The sequence below is a fragment of the Anabas testudineus genome, chromosome 17 (genome assembly GCF_900324465.2).
Source record: "Anabas testudineus chromosome 17, fAnaTes1.2, whole genome shotgun sequence".
Taxonomy (NCBI): domain Eukaryota; kingdom Metazoa; phylum Chordata; class Actinopteri; order Anabantiformes; family Anabantidae; genus Anabas; species Anabas testudineus.
In genome coordinates this window covers 12,825,209-12,848,095 of record NC_046626.1, presented here as the reverse complement: position 1 = coordinate 12,848,095, position 22,887 = coordinate 12,825,209, and the positions used below count along the sequence as shown (strand labels likewise).

Genomic DNA, 22,887 nt, shown 5'->3' with positions numbered 1-22,887 from the left:
GTGCCAACCATCTTAGCCATCCTGCCACCACGCCACTCTATAAATAACCCTACAGTCCATGCTAATCAACTCTAGTGGAGATTCAAATGACTTCACTAGAGGTCCAAAAAGCAGCCAACGAACTAAAGCTACTCAGTCTATTTTCTTTTCTTTTACTGGACAGGGTCCATTCAAAAAAATAAACAAACAATAATTCATTTGAATGTAATTAATACTCAATCCTGTTAGATGAGAGATGAGGGTCAATCTGCACAATGAACAATGTCAGAAACAATGTGACTACAGTGCTGTGGTGTTTCATTATTTATATTTCTTTCATGACATCAGGCCCCCTCCTCATCATTATGCCCATAACCTACATTCTTCACTACTGTAATGCAGGCAGCTGGTGTGGGGCTGGTTTTTATTAAAAACACTTGTTTACATACCAAGATGGCTGAGTGATGATGTAATGACACCGAACTGGAAATGGCTCTTTGCAAACAACCTTTTTTATTATCATTATTGTGATTATTATAAGCTGAATAGGTAAACGCGAGACCCACTTTCACTCCCCGCAACTGTATTGGGATTCATCAACCTAATTTTGTGACGCAACCCAACAAGTAGCAGTTTAGGTTTGAGCCCAACCCTGTGAGAAGTTCCGATCCAGTCAGAAGCAGTTTCCACAGCAGCTACAGTCAATTTAAATACATTTAAATGCACAGTATGCATCGTCCTGCAGAGTATTTTCAAACAAGCACAGAGAACGAGGAGAAGTGAAGCGCATTACATGATGATGTGGTTGTCAAGCGCGCATAGGAGCCTAGAGTCATGGCCATCGCCAGATACTGACAATATCCTGGATGGCAGTACTGCAGGGCTACTATGGGCGAACCCACCACACACTGGTTGCAGCCTACTCACCGTCCTGCGTATCGTTCCCGCGACTGCAGTTGCTGCAAATGTGCTTGATCTCTTTCCCGATGTGACAGTGAATCGTAAAGGGCATGTTGTTGTTGTGATGCGGATGCTGGCCGTGCCCTTTCTTGTTGCTGAGAGACATTATTTTGACCAGGCTGAACGCCTTTTTCTTGGGTTTCTCCACGGCCACGGGCGTGTTTTCTCGGCACCCCGTGGCAAACCAAGTACCGTGCATGATGGTGGGTGCAGGATCCACCGTCGGGTAATTGGCCGTCTTGAACATTGGGACGCGGAAAACAGAGTAGTGCTCCAAGTGCGCGATGTTACGACGGCGTGGATTTACATTAAAGGGCCATCGATTCAATCCTACCTGCCCTACGGTAGCAGCTTCCCTCTGCCGCGTCCCCCACACCTTTACCTGAGATCTCAATACGCGCAGGCTACTCGATTGCGCAATGCAAAAGTCGCTGCTGCTGCTGCTGCTGCTGAGAAAAAAGCCCTGCTACCGGATCCAAGTGAGCTAATAATAAAATACAGGGCGAGTAGTGAGCGGCAGTCACTACCCATCCCTCCCAGAGCTGCACACTGCAGTCGGTTGTGGCTAATCCACGATTAGTAGAGCTGAGCAGTGAGTGGCTGTGATTGGCTGCACGGTGCGCTCGTCTCATAGGCCAGTGTGGAAGGAGGAAAAGTTGTTCATCTCATTGCATTTTTTTTTTTTTCCTTTTTACTGAATTATATTATATGAAAAAAAATCACATTAGACAAGCCCAAAAGGTGACACAAACACAGAAGACAGCCTATTGTTACTGACTACAATAAAATGACTTTAGTTGAAAAGGTTGTAATTAACTGCTGGGTGGTTAAAGCATCTGATTAGATGAGATGGTCTGCTGTAGTAAATTCCATATTGAGTCCTAAATTTGTTCAGATTTAGCAGCTTTCTCCAGTGTCTGCTCATAAATAGGTTACTAGTCCAACATAGAGCAAAAGTGGATCAAAAATCTTCCCTCATTTAAAAAAATAAATAAATTGTTATAGATCTGAAGCTAACTGGAGTTGATCAGTGACATTTTTGCTGGATGAGTTTGACAGTTATTAGAGACAAAGCATATGAAAGCACTCCCGATTACAGACTGAGGCCATTACATATACTCTCAGTAGCAAAGTAAGGATGCGTCCATAACATGTATCCATGCGATCACTGATTGAGTTACAACAAAGACAAATACAGAAATGACAACATCTGTCTAATTTGGACGTAATAATGAACCAGAGCTCAGAGAATTCAAATCAAAGAAAAGAGAAACAGCAAAGGGAACTTAATCAGTGATTAGAAAGCTCAACACTTCAAATGAAAGAGCTCAGCCTAGAGTAACAGAGAGGCATTAAATATTCTTTCTTTACAAATTCTAAATAAGCACTTAGTTGATCCCTTAAGTTACATTTTAGGGTAATTGATAACATTAATGCCCAGTTAATTAGGTGTTAATCATGGAGAAGATAACGGACCCAACAGCATTTGTGGTCACATTTCCTACACATCAGGGGCTGGTGTTGGGCTGGGCGTGAGCATCTTTGATGTTCCATTCAATGAGCTGCAGCTTATTCCAGTGACATCAAAGTTCCCCTGTGAAATGAGCGACAGACCACTTGATTTACTCCCACCACGGTCCAATGCAGCGGTTGCCCCCGAGTTGCCTCTTTTCGGTGCAAAGTTTCACTCTGTTGCACTGATATGCGGTAAAGTTTAGGAAACCGGCAAGAAAGAGCTATTTTTGTGTAGGGTAAAAAAAAAAAAAAAATGAGCAGAGAGTGAGAGGTTAGCAGATAACGGAGAGGAAGTCTTTGCCATGCATGAAGCAGATAGCACTGCAGTAAAATGTGATTCTTCATGCGCGTGAGAGAAATAGGGAGAGGGAGAGAAGCTTTAAGCACTCAGAAACTGTGGGTTCATTGTTTGCTGCACTGCCAGTTTTATTTTGAAAAGGACAGTAATAACGCCTCTGTCTCTCTTAATTTTGTTCATACTGCCATTTAAGTACATTTTAATATAATTCAGGGCCTATAGTCTTGAATTATGTTAAAATGTACTTAAATGAGAAGTGCTCTGTGCCAACACTTGAGTATGTCGACCTGTACAGACGTATATCTTGAAAAACTCCTGACTGGATCCTTCAGCCTCAAATTCCTATTAGCACTTGTAGCAGACAGGTCATTTGTCAGCTGCAAGGAAGAATGATCACATGTGGCAATGTTGTTATGTAAGTACCCAGTCAGGCGGTGCTGTTCATTGCTCCAGCGCATCACTTGAGTTTAAATCATGAGTTAAGGAGAGAATGAATAAATATAATGACTTATCCCATTTTATTGTAAATCATTTTAATCAACTCATGTCAGCTGGCGTCTTTTCTGAAAGAGGAGCATTTTTGAAACACCTTTTCTGCAGCCACTGTTCAGCTCTATATGAGATAAATGTTTTTCTAGTTTGTACCTTTGTAACTTATTTTTACACACTGTCCATTGTCTCACTGTTTATTTTATTTTATTTATTTATATAATTCTCACTGATAAGCTCCCCCTTGTGTTGAAAAGGTGGGAAGAACTAACATTATGCCTGGAATGTTTATTTCCTATATATCTTTTTTCTACTGGATTTATAGTGACTTGTTATCGGCTGGTTATTGAACCCATTGAAATCAGCTTTTTGAAAATTCTCTAACTTTTTTCTATCTGTGTTGGTATTTTTTGTCTCGTTGCCTTTTAAGAAAGAAAAATTGCTTAGAAACAGAATTATTTGAAAAGTTTACTTTGCTTAAGAAAAAGTCTGAAAATATCCTTTTGACCTCTTTTGGTTGACACATACATCATGGGGCTTTAGTACACACCACATGGTCAGCTCACACATCAATAAAGGCACCACTAATACTGAATGATACAATATATACTATGTACTAATACAGCAAAGCTTCACAGTAGCTTCACTGGCCTGTTTGCCGGCCAAACCTGTGGAAACATTTGGAGCATTGGCAACCGGTCTCCTCCATTGCCAAACATTTACATGAGTGCTGTTAACAGAAGAGCTTACAAAACATGCCCCTGTCCCAGGCTCTTCCTGCATTAGAAGATGTATTTTTATCCCATTTATTGGATCGGTTGTGTGTTGCCTGGTGGTTTCCTGTCTGTTACAGTGGCACTTAGCTATAATTAGCATACAGTTTAATCCTGGGATCAGTGCAGGTCTTTAAACACTAAATATTTTTTTACGTGGTTGACAAAATACCTTACACTTGTCACAAACACCAACAAACCGACCCGGTAAGTGCACCCAAAGCTGCTAAGACGTATTTGCCAATCCCACTGTGACTCAGATATGATGGATTTGCTCCCTCATGGTGCTGTTGGTGTGAAACTTCAGTAAATGTTGTTTTTATTGTGCCACTAAAAAGCAGAGACAAACACGGGTGTTACTGCAATTTAACAATTCAGCTCATTAGAATTTGATATAAAATACATTTCATTTGAACGAGGGTTTACAATGTTGGTTTTTGAATGTTTTGGATTCTGGTTTGAACTGGTTTCCATGACCAGGGTGCAGATTTTGGACTAAACAATCTTACAACTTCCGGCTGAGCAGCCTGTCACTACAAATCTGCTGTTCCCGTTCTCCCTGTATCTCTCTGTCTCGTCCCATCTGTCATTCTTTCTCTGCATTATTATCAGTCTTACTCCTGCAGAGTTACTCACATGCACACCACCCCAATCAGAGGAATAATTATAAGGAACAAGTTATAATAAGCAAAAGTGGAAGGTTTCGCCTTTTTACTGTTGTTTGCTGTGAGGAAATATGAATGATAGTTATGCAACTGTAATCTGTAAGGTGATTCATAAGGTGATTTTTTTCTTTTGCACTTCTTGGCTCCAACTTCAGCATTAAGCTCTGTCTGAATAATGTGAAATGATTATGTAAAGTCTATAGACTGCAACATTTCAAGAGCAGATAAGTGGTTCGTTTGGAAGAAGAAAAGAACCATGAGGATGAGACATACAATATGTCAGAGAAATATGAGAGAGGAATATGTATATACTTGTTTTTTATAAACACTTGTGTATATTAAAAACTTTCTTTCTTGACATTAGTCATCACTATGAATTGAATACCTGTTAGATAAACTGAGTTTTGAATAGCTGATATCTTGCATGTCATATGGTATGGATGATAATTTTCCAATAATGTATAAAACAACTAGTATTAAAAAATTGTTTTCAAATGATACTTTGACATATATATTAGGAGGATGGCTCATATTGTTCCTAAAATGTTGAAATAACTTCAACTCTGCTAGCACATGCCTTGTTTGGCACATAATACTCATTACAATGCCGCCATCTAGTGGGGTCATTCAGGAAGTTTGATTTGGTTTTGACAGCGTGTAGGTTGGGATGGGTTGATTGGACGGATGGGTGGATGTAGGTGGGTCCTTTTTTCCACCAAAATCAATGTGTGTGAGATAAGCTCCATGCTTTGTGCGAGTCTTTTTCTCCTGTCACAGTGTCTGCACTGACAGGCTTGGGCATCACCCCCCATTACCACCTTTCCATGCAACTGGTTAGTTTTTCAGGATCTGCTGCCCCACTGCCCTATCTAAGCCAGCAACACTTTGCAGGTGCATTTACTCTGCTGGGCATTTTCTTCCTCCTTTGCTGTCTTTATTGCATGAGAGTCAGACTGGTGTGTAATGAGTTGGGGACAACAAACCTAAAACAGTAGGTACAAATATTTTGACCCCCATTTTGAATTACATGCATTAGAAAACAGGTTGCAAATAATTTAAATACACTTAAACAATTTGTATTAAGGTTAATTTAAAATAGTACCGTGCACCTATACAAAAATCTCCATCTTTTTGTTGTGTTAAAAATCTCAGATCAAAGAGTTAAACTGATACCTATGTTGTGTTATGTGCTCCCTGGATGCAGGAATATTATTATAAAAACTGCATAAAACAAAACTGTTATGAAATGACCCCTGTCTTCTCACGTTTGTACATTATAGCTTCAATGTTTCCCTGTAGCTCTCTAACAAAGAACCACCCGCAAAGCTACAACTGTTGTGTCTTAAACGCCAGAATGAGCAGGCCTAACAGACAGAACAGGATTGATGTTAACAGAGCATAGCGCTGCCCACATTCAGTCCTACCAGCTGATAAAAAAGATGTTTGATAACGCTCACGGTAATAACGTTAATGACGCGATGCATTGTAGCAGGTGCCTCTAATTACTCTAGTGATAATAACTAGGTTCTTTATCTATATGTATATGTTTTCACCCTTAGGGGTTCAATTCCCTTCTTCTCTCTTTGTCTTGTCATCTGTCTGCTACGTTTAATGGATTAATTCATTCACTACTTGTCCGATACTTTGGAAATATCTGAACTAAACTGCCTTTATAGACAAAATTATATAACTATATGACAATAGTATCAGCTGAAGTTCTCCATTGTGGCACTTAAGCAACACTATAAGTAAACCCTCCTCGTGTGACTTTTGAGAAAGTAAAGTTTTCACTAAAAAACGTGACTTAATGTGAGAAGCAGCTGCCTCTTCCAAACGTGGAATAAGAATGTATCTCACATATACAATAGACAGTACAATAATCCTGGGACACATAGAGTGAAATGCCAAAGATAGCAAATACTTTATACCTGCATCTGTCAAATATTTAAACATACCATGTGGAGTTTTCCTCAAACAAGCGAAAGCACTTTTTACATTCAGTGTCTCGTAGCTAAACACACTGCATTATATGCATTCTTGAGATCTAGCAAACACACTGAGTGCATTTCCCTCCTCATAAAACATTTGTGAAACTCATGAGGTCCTGCATTGTTCAAATCCACATTTATTATGGTGTCATTCTGGTAAATAAGACACTGACTGATGTGGATCAGTCTCTTTTCTGCTATCTTGAAAGAGTGTAGACTTTTTTCAAGAGTCAGACAGTTTTCCAGAACCCCTAAATACACTTATTCAGCATCCCAAGCGTCACTTGGAAGCGAGTTTGAAAAACATAAGGAAGAAAACAAGGTTTTGTGGTCAGTAGAAAACCGCAGGCACAGAAATATCCACAGTGTTCTACAAGCTTAGCTCATCACGCTAAATCAAACCCTGTTGATAAAACCAAAAAGTATTTGCTGGGTGAAACTGTACCCAAGCCCCAGGAATCAATGTCTTCTGACTCGTGTAAAAGAAGCAGCCGTGTCAAAAAGTGTTCGGGATGTGGTTAAATATTTACTCGCTCCGCTGACTTGACAAGGCACATGAAATGCCACATTGAGCATAGTCCTTACATTTGTTCTTGTTGTGGGGAAGACGCTGACAACCATGAAGACTACAAGGCACACAAGGAAGGTAAATGTGGGGTTTCATACCCAAATCCACAAGCAAAGACTGAATTCGCACAGAATTTCTTCAGGCTCCACAAACATAACAAATCAGGAGAACACAGCTATTTCAAGAGACATAGAGGAGATCCCAACTGTCACAGATGCACCCGCCAGCTTGCAGACTATACAGCTTGTAAACCGCCTTCGACATGTCAGGAACGTGGCCAAAGTTTCTTATTATAAGAGTTTTGAGAAACACCAGAGCTAATGTTTCAAAGGTTGGCCTGGAAGGAAAAAATAGCAAACAAACACTAACCATTGTTTTGTTATTCGTGCGTGTAATTTCCAATCAGCTCACAGTACCAGTGAGAGCTGCACTGAGATAAGTCCTGAAACAAGTGGAAAGAAAGCAGAGTGGATAGATAAGGACTAAATCTAGCACTGTGCACCATGTGTGAAAAGAACTTTTCAGAAATGATGCTCACCAAAAGACAATATTCAGAGTCCCATAAAAACAGGGGCTCACACACACATAAGAGAACATTCGTATAGCTATGTGAACTGGTTCAACGTCAACGCCAACAAGAAATGTTACACAAAGCCATATCTGCTGAATGATCGTGAAAACATTCACACTTGCGTAACGCTACAGATTAGTGAAACATGCGGGAAAAGCTCTGAAATCTCTTGCATACCTAATTCTGCACCAGAACAAGCACAGACATCAGCAGAGCGGTGTTTGTTCCTACTGCGGTAAACAGTTCAGTACAAAAGACTGCCCGAGAGCACATATGGCGAGGCACGCAGATGGTTATCCGTGCCCAATGTGCGGAAAGAAATACTCTCAACCTTAAAGAACCTTAAATGGCATCTGTATAAACACACGGGGCACGAGCCACACCTGTGTGACACCTGTGCAAAAGGCCGGCTGAGTGCAGGTCAAGTGCGAGGACTGTGGCTCGTGTTACAAGGGGGGAATCGCAACCTGCTTGTGGACTCGCACTGTATTACAGGATTCAAATGCTGTACTTTTAAGAATTTTAAAATACATTTTGGTTGATATTGTTCATCAAAAAGTCACATATGGGGAAAAAACTGGTAAAACATACACCCAGAAGACAAAACGAGTGCTTTCTTGATCAACTGAACAAGGCCTGTCGATCGCATGCATTTTTCAAGCAAAAAAGAAAAATGTGAGGTTCTAGATTTTAAACATCACAAACGGTAATTTGCCTGCATTGAAACTTTCCCAGGAGTAGAAATGCAGAGGTTTTAGCAGCAAAATGCACTGTGCTCAGGATGACCCTTTAAGTACATTTACAGCAAACAGTATTAAAAAACATCGAGGCACTGACTGGTTAATGGTTTTATCTTTAATATGCCAGACTTTTGGATTTAAAAGCAATTAGAATTTCCCCAAACTGTAGATGACATGACAATTTATATTGGCATAAGTGTTATTTTTGCTTAGCAAATAACTTGAGTGTTTGATTCAAATCATTATTAGAACTAGCAGCCTCCTGCTGCAGAAACAGCAGTTCTCCACCAGAGAGCAGTGGTGCTCCACAGGCTGGTCTCAATGTTATCAGCCAGATACTGTGTTTATGGTCCAATATATATAATCTGATGAACTCTTAATTTCACAGACCATCTCCCATGAAATTAAAACTGGCAACAGATTTCTATGTCAGCATGTACAGCTGTCAAAATAAAAACAATCTGGACCACAGAACAATTTGGTTTTAAAAACGGTAATGTAGGACCAGGTTTAAGAAGATGCATCTAATGCTACATTTTTCTTCAGATTTAATATCTGAAACATCAGATCTATTTTGTATGGGCCCATTTTAATTTGTTCCGTGTTCAGCCCTTTGTGTGCAGAGCACAGAGTAACCCTCTGTCTGGGATGTTCCAGTTTGTCTGTGTTCTCACTTTGTCTGCTTATTAAGAAACAGTGTTGCAGGGAAGGTGGCAGAGGGTGACGAACAGTAGCTTTTTTTGGGGGTGGGAAATGAGCATGTCTGTAACATAGTTAGACCACAGGGATATGAGGACATTTGTGTTAGTCTTGTTTAATGAAAGGTGCAAAAATCGGAAAGGGAACACATTATACTTTTGAAAGTAAGATGGAGATGATTTATGGTGAAAAGGTCAAGTTGTATGTTTAAAAAAATCAAGTGGAAATTGCAACAGACGAAAGCAATTTCCAGTGAGGCTCTGCAACACTTACAGACTGTGCAGACTGTACCACTCCTCTAGGATGTTCTGGCTCTGTCTGCAGAGACACTCTGATTTTCCCCTGAAACCTGCATCTGTCTTGCTTGAATGGAGTGGACTATCAACCAAAGAGCTTAGGGCCACTTTTCCCTCTACCGAAGTTAAGACAAATATCTCCTAGTTCCAGGCACAGGTTTCTCAGCATCCGCTGTCCCAAAAATTAAGGGAACACTTAAAGACAAATGATCTCTCCTCATCCTTCCTGACTTATTCTTCGGGGGTTTTATGTTTTACTTGTTTCTTTGTTACTGCTGATAGCATGAGGCAGAACCCGCAGCCCAATCAGGCTACTCCAAGATGGCACACATACATGCAGGTACAAGAAGGCTTGCTTTACTTTGTCTCAAGAGCATGTAATAGATTCCAGATCTGCTCCTTTGTTCAAGGAGGAAGAAAAAAAGCAGTGTGAGAGCCCTACAAAATGACTTCCATGTTTTTGGCCAAACTGTTTGAAACAGACTCTTTGAGGGTGGATGAGGGCCCGGAGTCCTCTAGTACGACCTGTGCTCACAGCCCAGCATCATGCAGCCTGACTGGCATTTGCCAGAGAACACCAGAACTGGCAGATCCACCACTGGCGCCCCGTTCTCTTCTCAGATGAGAACATGTGACATATGTGAAACAGTCTGGACACACTGTGCTGCCTGGAACATCGGTGAACATGACTTGTGATGACTGGTGATGGGTCAGTGATGGTATCCTTGGAGGGCCACACAGCCCTTGCATGTCACACTCTTATGTGACACACACTTTTGATGAGCCTGTGACCAAGTCCTTCAGTTATAGCGGACTCTACGGAGGACTCTATAGACTGGAATGTGCTAAAATACACACTGACGAGCCACAATGCTTCTTGGAGAATGTTCTTAGATAAGACAAAGCTTGAGCTGTTTGTAAAGTCATATTAGCTCTATGTTCACAACGAAAAAGCAAAGCTTTCAAGGAACAGAACACTGTATCTACTGTAAAACATGGAGGAGGCTTTGGTATGTGTTATGCTGCAGCTGGCACAGGGCGCCTGTATTGGATCATTGCAGGGCACTGTGCACTGTGGTGCACACAATGATAGCAAACAGCAGAGTGTGTGATGCAAATTACAGGAAACAGAAATATCACTATATATTCACGTTATTTCTCTGGGGGTAGCTACCAATCAGTGCAGGTCATTTTAATTTGTTGTATTATTTAAAAGTAATGCAGTTTAAAGTTTTTAAATTATACAGTTCTGAAATGCAATTGTTAGTTTTGTCAGTTTCCTTTTTGATGAAACAGTATTTACAACCTGACAAAGTCAACCTTTTGTCATTGCAGTTATTATGTGTTGTGATTTCAAAATCAATTCTTCACTTCAGAGCTACAAGGTTTGCTGGAGACAGGATGGGAGCAAAATGTCCTCCTGTTTCAATCACTTAATTTCACAGAATTATTCAGCTTCCTCAGATCCCAGCCATTTATCCTGTAGGCTATTAGTCTGTCTTTACACAGACTTACATAACTGTCTGACAAGTGGAGGCATAATTTATCACAATATTCTGTGCAGAGCTCACACAGCACTTCACTCCAAAAGAAACTTTATACTATAATATAAAACATAGGATCAACCACTGATATGTTGATGGTCTCTAATCAAATATGGTGTACATCAACCCCAAATGTTCATTTTTCACTTGTGGGGTTTGGAAGTGTACAGTATGAGCCAAACTACATTTCTAATTACAAATAGGATAAAAGATTGAGGACTGCTGAGTGGTGGTGCACTGCAGCTTTGATTGAATTGAGTCCCAGGTTTGCAGCAGCACCGAAGGTATTCAGACTCTGTGTCTCTTACTCAGCAGAAATGTCATATAGAGCTGGTGCACACTGAGAGGTGTACTGGTCGTGTCAACAACAAAACATTTATCATAGCCGCTTACTGGATGTCCCTGTGTGCTCTCCAAACTAGGGCTGTCATATCAGATCGTCTTATATCGTCATAACTGTGGCTAAAAAGAAATTGTTGAATGACACAGTTGTTCTATAATCATTTATATCCTTATCACAAAAATATGGTAAACTATTGTGATACGCTTCTAAGCTGACAACGAGTCAGGTGGAGATCCTCCAGTGTAATTCCTCCTTGGCCATGCTGCTTTTCAGACCAATGTGCTATCTTAACCCTCTCAAGCAAACATGCAGCCACACTTACTACACAGCAAACATGACCCACGGGGACTTTGTCATGCAGCTTACTTCAGCTTGGGAAGCTTTTGAAAAAGGTGTTATTTACCAGCTGGCGTGTGGAAAGCACATCACAGCCAGGAGCCTTTCCCACACTTCCAAGTGCGGTAGAAAGAGGGATGAAAAGAAACCAGAGAAGGAGAGAGATTCTGGAAAGATGTAGCTTCCTGCAACGTCTCATTGAAGACACCTGCCTCTATTTTCCTTCCAACCATCTTGCTAGAAAGGTTGGCAGATGTTCTGGCCAAGTGACACTGATGGTTCACTGAACTTTTATGCAGCAGTAGCATCCAGTAAGAGCCCTGGATATAGCGTTGCTATTTTTGCTCTGATTTTCCCACTCATGTTTTATTCAGCTCTGGGATGCTTCAGCACAAGAAGGCAACCGAGCAGGGATGGTGGGATGCTTGGCTGTATTTATTTATTTATTTATTTTGAGATGCAGGCTTTTAGTCTATCATATGATGGTGTGAAATGTCAGCGATGTGCTGTGCGTTTGTTGGTTTGAGGGATCAGAGTAGGGGCTATAGACGACACTTAGAAAAAGAGTTAAAGAGACTGTGCACTAATACAAATCTAACTAATACAAATCTAACTAATACAAATCTAACTAATACAAATCTCTTGCCACTTTTAACACTTCTAGAATCTATAGTTGCTACAAACAGCTTAAAACATTACAAATTAATCAGCCTCTGCACTGGCTCCAGCCCATCTCAGAATCCTTTTGCCATTCTGACAGCTTGAATCAGGGATAGCATATTCTGTGACAGTGCGCAAATCACTTCTAAATAATTAACAGAGTAGTGAAATATAAAAAATCTGTGCGTGAAGCATGTCCTAAAGCTGCGTTCAAGTCCTGGCCAGTAGCTGTATAAAGTGTTTCTGTAGCATACTGTAAATCCACGGGAAAAGCAAACTGGCACACATAGCTCTGCAGCAGAAATTTGTCCCATCCCACCATGCATTTGGTCCGTATTGATTGCACTTGTGTGCTTACTGTACACAGGGATTGCAACACAAAGCATTAGAAAGCTAGAGAGAGAGAGAGAGAGAAGTGGGGAGTGGTGGGTGGTGAATGAGTGGAGTTTAGCTATCTTTGCTTAATGTGACTGCAACACTGAACCTGGTTTTAATATTGAATTGTCAGACAAAGTACATGTATGCACATGTATTTGTGTTCAAGGTTCATGTGGTTATTGCATGTGCAGACAAAATAGAATTATAGTGTGAAAACAAATTTGCACAAAAACTAGATAAAGTACTGTATTATCAATCCTCTAACACCTGCAATGCAGCCAGGTCTGGGTTTCAGCTTTATATATTTGCATTCAGACCAGGTATAGGGTATGGGTTAGAGCACCAGCCGTCAGCGACCTCCACAGTACACACAGAATCCAGCTGTTCATCACAATTTTCATTTGTATAGAGGAGAGGGTGTGCTATGATTAATGCTCCACATGCTCTAGATTCCAGAGAAGACCCCGAGCTTGTGAGGACATGCTGACCTGTGTTTCAAGACAGCAAGGTGCATACAGCAAACAACAAAAAGACTTACTAGTGCCAAATTGCATTATGCTGCATGACTCACAAACATGGGATTGATGACTTGTGCTTGAATTATGAGAGGGATGTAATTGGGAGAGCTTGTGTGTGGCTTGACTCTGCAGAGGGAAAGCAGATGGGGCTGTAGTTGAGCTGATGAATGATGAGCAAATAAAAACATGCAGACAACCACTTCCAGTGAGATGGATGCTGTGTCAGCATGCAACTCATACACAGCACACTAACAAGGGGATATACACACACGCAAACAGAGGCACTTGGTGCTCACAGGCATGCACGTTGATATGCACCCATGAATGCGCATGCACACACCTCTGCCTACTGGCTAAAAGTCCATAGACAAGATCCTTAGCTTAACAGTATTGATTCTAGTTTCTCAAACACTGCAATCTCTCAGCTGCTAGCACAGATGACGTATGTGTGTGTGTAAGAGAAAGAGAGAGAGAAAGAGAGCTTTGTTTCAGAAACAGCCAGAAATTATTGAAATTAAATCTGTGATGTAGGTCAACCATCCATCTACACCATCACCCTTTCATGTTTTACGACAGGTAACACAATCATCGACAGCTGAGCAATAAGTGACGCCATTAAATCACAGTCGGTTAGACTGCACTCCGAATCAATTTAACTGGGAGGAAAATGAGATTAGCTCAGGCGCAAAACAGGCCAGTGCAATGAAGTAATGTGTCATACATGCTCTGTGGTTCCATTAAAAGTCCATAAAGTGTCTGTTATTTCTGTGCATCAGCTGATAAAATCTGAACAGTTGCGTTTTCTGCAAAGCTCCAGCTTACTCACTTACACACTAAATGCACTATGCAACTCAGTATCATTGAAACATATGCCAGATTGGCACGGTCTTGATTACAACCTGACAAAAAAATTTAAATTGTTAATTGCAAAATACACATGTCTAGATAATAAATATCAATTTCTGTCATTCTTGGCACATTTTTTTGACTATAATAATTTTGTGAGCTATCGAATGTAGAATATTAAGCTCTATTCTAATGACATGTGAAAATTGTAACAACACCAAAACTGTTGTCTTGCTCGGGACTACACAGAGATAATTGCTTAGTTCTCGTTTCAGGTCCTTGGCAGCCCTGGTCATTTATCATTATTAAGCACCTGGGCACACAAACCACAAGACTTTTGGTTTCCTTGGCAATAAGCAAGCTAAATCCTGCTCTGCTTCTTCAGGTGGAAGTGAGTCAACAGTGCTGTTTTACAAATCGCCCCCGTACCATCCGCATGCTTTGTATGAGTTTATTGTAGAGTAGGGAAATAAAAAAGGAGCACAGAGACAGATGACAGTGTCCTGCCATTGACAACAAGCTTGTCTCCACAGGCCAAACACTCATCGACTTGAGCAGCCTAGGTTTTTCTGAGATAAACATGCTGGAGGGCTTCGTATTTTCTTTAAATGTAAGACTCATTCATGCAGTAAAACACAAGAGAGCACCCTTGTAGTAATACGCTGCCTCGCATTACATATCTGGGAGCTGTTGATACAGCAGTTCCTTTATTGGTGACTGATAAGCTGCACTGGAGAAAGGTGCAGTCACTTTAGGGCTGGACTGATGACCTTCTGAGTTACAACCCCTTCAGTCTCTTGAGTCTAAACTGCTACTGTCCTGACTGGAAATAACAGGCGCTCTCCATCCTTACAGTAAAAAAAAAAAGGCATTGGTGCAGAAATGATGAACTGAATCATCTGAATTTGCTGCATTTCTTTAAAAATTGTATTGAGACTGTTGGTTGGACGGGAACAAAATAAAAAAAAAGACAAAAGATGTCATCTTGGGCTCTGGAGAACTGTGCTGGATATTTTCACTATTTTAAGACAAAATGATTAATTGAAGAAGAAAAAAAATCACCAAATCATTTCATAATGAAGTGATTGTTGGTTGCAGGCAATGGGTGTATGCACACACACACACACACACACACACACGCCGTTGTGTCATTCAACACACGTTTTCCATTACAACAGAAGGTTTTAACACACTGCAAAAGCTTTAATTCGTTTCTGAAAGGTTGGTTTTTCACAGTACAATGAGCGTTCATCTAATAATGAAATCACAAACAATGCTCAGTGCTCTCCACATCAGTGCAGCCAAACGAGAGCACAACCACAGTGATCATTCACGTTATAAGATGCCAGTTGGAAATTGAAGTAACAAACATTACACATGTGCTATAGGAATGCCTCGCTGAGCTGAACGCCATGCAAACACTACAGGCGTGGTCCTCACACACTCGCACACATTTTGCTGAGTGCATAAGATGGGTGTGACTCCAGCTGGCTGGGATGCTGGAGCTAGAGTTGCAGTAGCTGCTAGGACTTACATGTTTGTGTGTGTGTGTGTGTGTGTGTGTGTGCGCTTCAGAACATTGGCATCGAGGGAACAAACAGCGTGGGACTTGTGATGTCATCCTAAGTCACACATGTGGGCGCACTCAGATCGTCCTAACGAGCGAGACTAATTGGGGGGGGGGGGGGGGGGGCACATTTGTGATTGGGAATGATAGAGATTGTCGAATGCCATGAGATCTATTTACGGTAAATCTCAATGACAGTGTTGTGTGCACAAGATCTGATTCCTCAGCATAAAATGCCAAGTCACCATGGTAACAGGGGGATGCAACACGCTGTGTGAAGGCTGATGGAGACAGAGGACTATTCACTACGCGCATCATCACGACGTCGATGTTCAAAACGCGGTGATTAAAATGTCCCAAAAGACGCTGAATATCCCCCACGGTTTTGTTCACCACCATCACCACCACCACCACCACCCCTGTCGGAGCTTGGGCTACTACACGTCACGTTGAAGCTTCTTCTTATTATGTAACTGCGTTGTATTACACTCATAGCAATTACCAAAGCGCTGACGAATTTGACACATGGGTGATATTTAAAGCTGTTGGAGAGCTGCGCTTTTGAACGCGTGAAGCCCCTTTCAGCCCGACATTAGTCCACAAAGTTGCATAACATTACCAGTCACATCTCCATCATCCACTGCCCAAACATTTAGAGGCATCAATACAGTACAGACCAGAACTAGTCCACCATAATAGAAGACTGTATGGATATTGTGGATACAAATCCTCCAGTCCACCATAACGACGACCGGCAAAACATCTAACAAGAAGTGTCGGGGACAGCAGGGATGGATGTGCGCCTACCTGTCCGGACGTTGAAGGAGAGCCGGGCTTCAACAAGGTATGGGGTGTCGCTCTTGGAGCGGAGTCTCCTTATCGGTCGGCGGTCTGTGCTGCTGTCTGGAGTGGTCGCCATCAATCTGAGCCAGTGTCCAGTGAAGACTGCCGGCCGACTGGGGCAGACGCAGAACCAGAACCAGGGCCGCTCACACACTGGGAGGTAGCTGGAGAGGAGCGAGTACGCACCGAGAGAGAGAGAGAGAGAGAGAGGGAGAGAGAGAGAGAGAGAGGCGTTGGTGGATCATGGCATGCACGCTGGGAGGAATAAATAAAGTTGGCAAAATAGGCTGTGGGAAAAAATCGACTGTGGTGAACCAGATAATGCTCTGTGAAAAAACTTAATCTAGTTTATACCCTTTCAGAACTCTAAAACGAGTGGAAATAATGTATCGTGTTCATGTATTCATCTGATTTACAGCTACGGCTTATTTTTTTTTCTTATGTAAGAATAAATTACAACAATTATTACTACTCCATATATTTGTGTATAAATATCATCACTACTACTACTACTACTGCTAATAGTAACAATAATATATTACCAATAATACAATACATAATTATGTTTAGACAGTGTTGTCCATAAAATGTGGTGAGTCAAAACATATTTTGTATATTTATTATTATATTTCAGTGTTTTTCTTCAGCCCAGATGTTATATTAAAAAGGTAATAAATAACATGTATTATGTCATAAAAGGTAACAAAAACAACTTCTTTGTTTCTTCGTAGCAATATCAGCTTTCTTTAGACATCTTTCCAGTTTGCCTTTTTCTTACAGATGATTCAGACAGATGGTATTTGTGTTTTCTTTTGGCTTAAAAACAATATAAAATAAAATACCTCGTCTTGTTTTGTGGATCAATCCTCTTGAATGAAACATTTACACTAGTCTACCAGTAGGTGTCGCTCCTAAACTCCGCCTCCCTTCGAGCAGCGTTTGCGACAGCCCGGTTCGTTTTACGGCATCTCGTGTTGATTGCTGCGCTAGACGTAAACAAGCTAACTCGGCTTCACTCGATGCTTTGAAGGTGGAAATATTTGGACACATCCCTAAGCGAGGTATGTACGATTACATTTCTAGGACGGGTTCATTAAAGTACAACGCTTTTAGTGCTGTACTGTGTTGATATTACCGAGATGTGCACGTTTGGATGTGCACGTAGGTCCCTGTTAATGTGGCAGCGAGATTTAATCCCTAGCTTACTTTGTCACGCATCTACAAAACATTATTCTAACAGTTATAAAGAAAAATGCAACATGTTGCCAAAGGTTACCTGTTTTTATATTGTAAAAATGTATATTGTTTACATTTATTCTGCTATTGGTGGTAATGGGGCTACTGAAGGAGGTAGTAATGAGTGTAACTTAGCTAGACAGTTAGCTTGTTGACTCAAACGTGTGTGAATTTCCCCATAGACTAGGTAGCATTACACTTTTAAGTTTGTTCAGTCGCACACTATTTTACGAACAATCTGACTAATAAGGTCTCTTATGTACTGCTCACTTATTATTTTCAAAATGCTCAATTTTGCACATGGATCCAATATAATCAGAAGACCCACTGCACATCTGCATCACCTTGCCTGAAACGCTAACCTGTTTTTCTAACCTACTCTTTGTTTGTTATTATGTGTTCTTAGTCTGAAACAGAGGTGACAATGCTTCTCCAAAATCGAGCCGTGGTTGCACTTGGTCTTCGAATGTGCTCCACTCAGGTGGCCAAAGGACCTTTGATGGACAAAGCAAGACAGAGCTCAGGTAAAATGAAAGGACCTAGGTTTATAAAATGCTTGTCCTCCGAGTTATGACTTCATTAGTGCCATATTAAACTTCATATTGGTGAGCAACGTCTTCCTTTTTGATAGTCACTGACGGTACATAAAAAAATGAAATAATAATATTGTAATGTAATATTTACAATGTGGTACAAACATATATGAGTAGCATTAAAGATACGACTTAGAAATGAGTCAAGTTGTAACTGCAACAGGTAGTTTCTGACTAACTGGATTAAAAACTGCACACTAGATTATGAAAAAATTAAAATTCACTTCATAATATTTTGCTTTTCCTTCTCTTTTTTTTTTTTTAGACATGTCCGAATTCCGCCAGGTCTTTTCCAAAGCCAAACACATAGCAATCATCACAGGGGCGGGTGTGAGCGCCGAGAGCGGAGTACCAACCTTCAGGGGAGAAAATGAGAAATGGAGGAAATGGCTGTCGCAGGTATAAAAAAAAAACAAACAAACGAAACAAACCCATGGGTACATGGATTGTTTTATATTTTTATTTAGGTCAAACTCTTGTGTTTGGTCTGATTTTTAGCTGTAGTTCAGAGTTGTTGCTGTAGAGTGGGTGTATTTTATCTTTACATAATACATCTTCACAGCTTAGTGGATTTATCTCAGCAGCAACAGCCACTAAAGAGAGAAATGGTGTTTGTTGCATAACCTGAATTCATGTTGTGGGCTGCAGTAGTATTTACCTTTGGGAAAGAATCAACAGTTATCCTAAATCCAAATAAATAAATAAAAACTATAATCTCTGACTGACATATTTGAACTTGAACTACACTGCTTTTTATTTATCTTTCTAATTTATGTAAATTGAATGACATTTGATTGTCACCCTCTTAACCTTAGAACTTTTACTTGAAACCTTCTTTTATTTATGCATCGTCAGGACCTCGCCACGCCAGAGGCCTTCTCTCGCACTCCGTCTCGGGTCTGGGAGTTCTACCATTACAGAAGAGAGCTGGTAATGAGCAAGAGGCCGAATGCTGCCCATCTGGCTATAGCAGAGTGTGAGGGGCGGTTGAAGAAGCAGGGACGTTCTGTGGTTGTCATCACTCAGTGCATAGATGATCTTCACAGACAGGCTGGGTCCAAAAATGTGCTCAAGATTCACGGTGAGAGGCAAAGTTGGTGCTGAGTGCGACGTATTTAATTTTCCTTAGTAAATAGCTGAACAAAAAGCTCGAGTTGGTTAAATGCAGAGGGATTTAATTAAATATAACTAATACAGAACCTGCTCAACAAGTGTTCATTCTCTAATGTCAGTATTAAAGAGACTATTTTATTATTATTATTATTATTATTATTTTTTTTTTTATTCTGTTTTAAGTCTATGGTATACTTGTGTTAAAGCTTTAGAGTGATCTCTTAAATGTTTTATTTTAGTTAACTATGTGTCAGCACATAAACCTATCACTGTCAGCAAATTCTATGTCAAGGGAGATGTTTTATCGACACAAGCAGACAAAAATGCAATAACAATTGTATTATCTTGTGGCTACTGCAGGCAGTCTGCAGGAGACACGCTGTATGACTTGTGGAAACGTGACCGTGAATAGGCGAAGCCCCATATGTGCTGCCTTAAAGGGCAAAGGGTAAGAAGCATTATCTCTGGAGTATATATACACACACTGATAAACATATAGGATTTGTAGTGTAATCTTAACAGCATTTGAACCTTAAAGTGGGTGAAGTTCTATTTAACCCAGTGTGTTTTTTTTCTGATTACGCACAGCGCACCTGGCCCAGATGTTCCTGATGCCCAGATTCCTGTGGATAAATTGCCAAGGTGGGATAACTATCTCAATGTTAATGCTTAAAAGAGGTTTGTGACAAAATTCAGAAAATAATTTTTGCCTAATTTGATGCTTAATTTTGTATATGCAAATTTCATATGAATGATTCTCTGCCTATAAGGAGCATAGACATTCATGGTAAATAGGAAGACTGTGGTGAGAAAGAAAAACATGAAGAAACCTGTATTGTACAGAAATCTCTATGGATTCATATTGACTATGAGGTGATTGATCAATAGAAGTAAATAAACAACTTTATGTTCTCTTAACAGTAACTAGTAATGATTTGTATTGAGGTGAAGGCGTCCACATGGGGGCAGTAGTGTGCTGTGCAAAATCTGTCTTGCTGATATTAACAGGGAAGGGGAACCTATGGTCCTTGAGCCCACTGCTCTGCTGCCACACCCCTGTCTCAGATCTTAGAGTATAGAAAATGAAACAAATATGGCCAAAAGGTTGGATTATTGTGAGTTTTAATTATTGTAGACAACTTGTGGACCGCAACACACATAATCCAGTCAGGGACACAGGTTATACAGTTCATGTTGATAGGGTTTTATATCTGTTTATCACTATTTAGTTAATATATCTGTGACTGCATTATGTGTGACCACTAATAATTTTTTAAATTACGCAGAACAGAACTCCATAACTGACCACAAAGTCGGTGAAACTATGTCTGTGGACTCGCTGTATATTATTTTACAAATAATTGAGTAAGGACTGTTTGGTGCTGCTTTATCAAGGTGTGAGGAAATTGACTGCCACGGTCTGCTGAGGCCCAATGTGGTGTTTTTTGGAGAAACTCTGGATTCTCATATCTTGACCAAGGTGGAAAAAGAGATGGAAATCTGTGACCTCTGTCTGGTGGTGAGTTATCCTCATGTCCTCCTCTTGTATATTGTTATTATACAACACATCATTTGTTCATAGCCTTTACAGACCAGAAAGTCTTTAGAGTAGATTTGAAGTTAATGTTGATGCCATTGCCCTCTGTTGTTTACCTGTAGGTTGGCACGTCTTCAATTGTTTACCCAGCAGCCATGTTTGGGCCCCGCGTTGCAGCCAGAGGCATCCCAGTGGCAGAATTCAACACACAAGTATCACCAAAAACTGAGTACTTCACGTAAGTCAGTTAAGAAACTGAATCCATGTTGCAAGAGAACGCCTATACAGGGATGAATGAACATATAAAAACATATCAGTCACAAGATAACCAGACCTGTGGGTAATGATGCATGTGTATACTGATATTTAGTGCCATCCACTGGCTGCACAGGCAACATCCAGTCTCCACAGTATTTGTTAACCTTGAATTAGTCGCCCACTTCACAAAAGTACTTCAAACACATTGACTGACCTTCTACCTGTTAAAATAAAAGTGTTTTCTTGTTTTTCTGTGTGTGTGATGTCACTCAGGTACCATTTCCAGGGTCCATGTGGAACTACATTGCCCCCAGCATTGGCGCAACATGAGTCAGAGGTTATGTAGGGACTTTACAGATGGCAATCAGAGGCTTCTTCTACATAATGCAGCCCAACACAGCGGGGATTCGTAGCATTGTTGATAATCTTTGCATTAACATCTGTTTAGCTGTCAGTGCGTGGTAGAGAGAGGTGTAAGTAATTACGTTTTTTAAGACTTGAATATATAACACACTAAACTGGAAATGGAACTCTGTAAGCATTTGTTGCTTAGATTTAAGCAGGAACTATGCAGCTTGATATAAGAAAAGTAATGCACTTTGTACTGCAATTCTTTGCATAGGAAAACATTTTCTCAGCTTTCACAGGGTGTTATTTGTTACATGCTAGATGCTGGCGAGGGACTGTTATATTTTAGATAAACTAGATTCACGGTGCCAATGGAATATATTTTTCCTCTTTCCATCAAATGGACAGATGTACAGACAATAATATAATCTTGTGCCTTTCCAAACTGTTGACCAACATTGTCTAAATGCTTGCTTTAAACCTCAAGTGCAAATCAGTGTTGTGAAGATTAAGTTCACAGAGTTTGATGTTGACCAATGACAGAGAAGGTAAAAAAAACTAGTCATTCCTAATGTGACTCAGCATTATTCCGGTTTTGTGCTGTTTGACTGTGTTTACTTTGTCAGTATATTTACATGTCATGAGTCATGATAGTTTTTTACGCACATTTCATTTTTTTTCATTTGGGAAAAACAAAATGTGTTTAATCACTGTACATGGAGGTTTTTTTTTTCTTTTCTTTTCTTTTACTTTTTGGCCACAAATATCAAACAAATTTCCACTGTTAAAAATGATGATGCAAGAAATTTTTATTAAACACAAAATGTATATTGATTGTTTTTGTGTTATTGTCGGCATTGAAAGAGGTTCAGTGGCTTTTACTGAACGACAGTGGGTTGTGTGGCACAAAATGAACAGTAGATGCCAGCATGGCCCTTTCTTAGCTGTAGCTCATAGCGCTACATGTAACCCTGCTGTAAGAGGGACATAGAAACCGACTGTGTATCCATTCACATTTCTCTTTGTGTACATGAGTAAAAGAAAACGCACATCTAAGTACTCTGGCCCATCAGTGAAGTCAGCGTCGTCAGAGCTGAGGAAACAGTCTCAGCCTTAACCATAATGCTACTGAAAATGGAAAAAGCAATTTGACGCAAGGTGGCCTCTTTTGTTTCTTATCTCTTACAAGGATGTAGGTAACTTTAATAAAACTGTTATTTGTGTTT

General features: G+C 40.4%; 2 protein-coding genes across 3 annotated transcripts in view; one reads left to right on the top strand and one right to left on the bottom strand.

Annotated features, from left to right (window-relative positions):
* The window catches only part of LOC113172530 (phosphatase and actin regulator 1-like), a 36,926-nt gene extending 20,255 nt beyond the window's left edge, over positions 1–16,671 (bottom strand). Inside the window, exon 1 of one of the 2 annotated variants that reach the window (XM_026375532.1) lies at positions 16,541–16,671. In XM_026375532.1, the coding sequence (XP_026231317.1) occupies positions 16,541–16,652 (112 nt within the window). In that variant the 5' untranslated portion in view covers positions 16,653–16,671. Of the gene's footprint in view, positions 1–906; positions 1,474–16,540 lie in introns of those variants that run through there. The other variant, XM_026375531.1, reaches the window with a different exon arrangement.
* Positions 16,672–17,530: 859 nt separating this feature from the next.
* Positions 17,531–22,887, top strand: LOC113172487 (NAD-dependent protein deacylase sirtuin-5, mitochondrial-like). The gene is made up of 9 exons (XM_026375470.1): positions 17,531–17,637; positions 18,219–18,336; positions 18,671–18,804; positions 19,261–19,486; positions 19,879–19,966; positions 20,107–20,160; positions 20,914–21,037; positions 21,178–21,293; positions 21,587–22,887. The coding sequence occupies exons 2-9, from the start codon at positions 18,237–18,239 to the stop codon at positions 21,657–21,659; spliced, it is 915 nt and encodes a 304-aa protein (XP_026231255.1). The 5' UTR covers positions 17,531–17,637; positions 18,219–18,236; the 3' UTR covers positions 21,660–22,887.

Bases quoted from the DNA above. Each gene is read 5' to 3' on its own strand.
- LOC113172487 (XM_026375470.1), top strand. From the start codon at position 18,237: ATGCTTCTCCAAAATCGAGCCGTGGTTGCACTTGGTCTTCGAATGTGC. The intron at 19,967-20,106 runs GTAAGAAGCATT...GATTACGCACAG, and splicing joins GCTGCCTTAAAGGGCAAAGG to CGCACCTGGCCCAGATGTTC. The intron at 21,038-21,177 runs GTGAGTTATCCT...GTTTACCTGTAG, and splicing joins TCTGTGACCTCTGTCTGGTG to GTTGGCACGTCTTCAATTGT.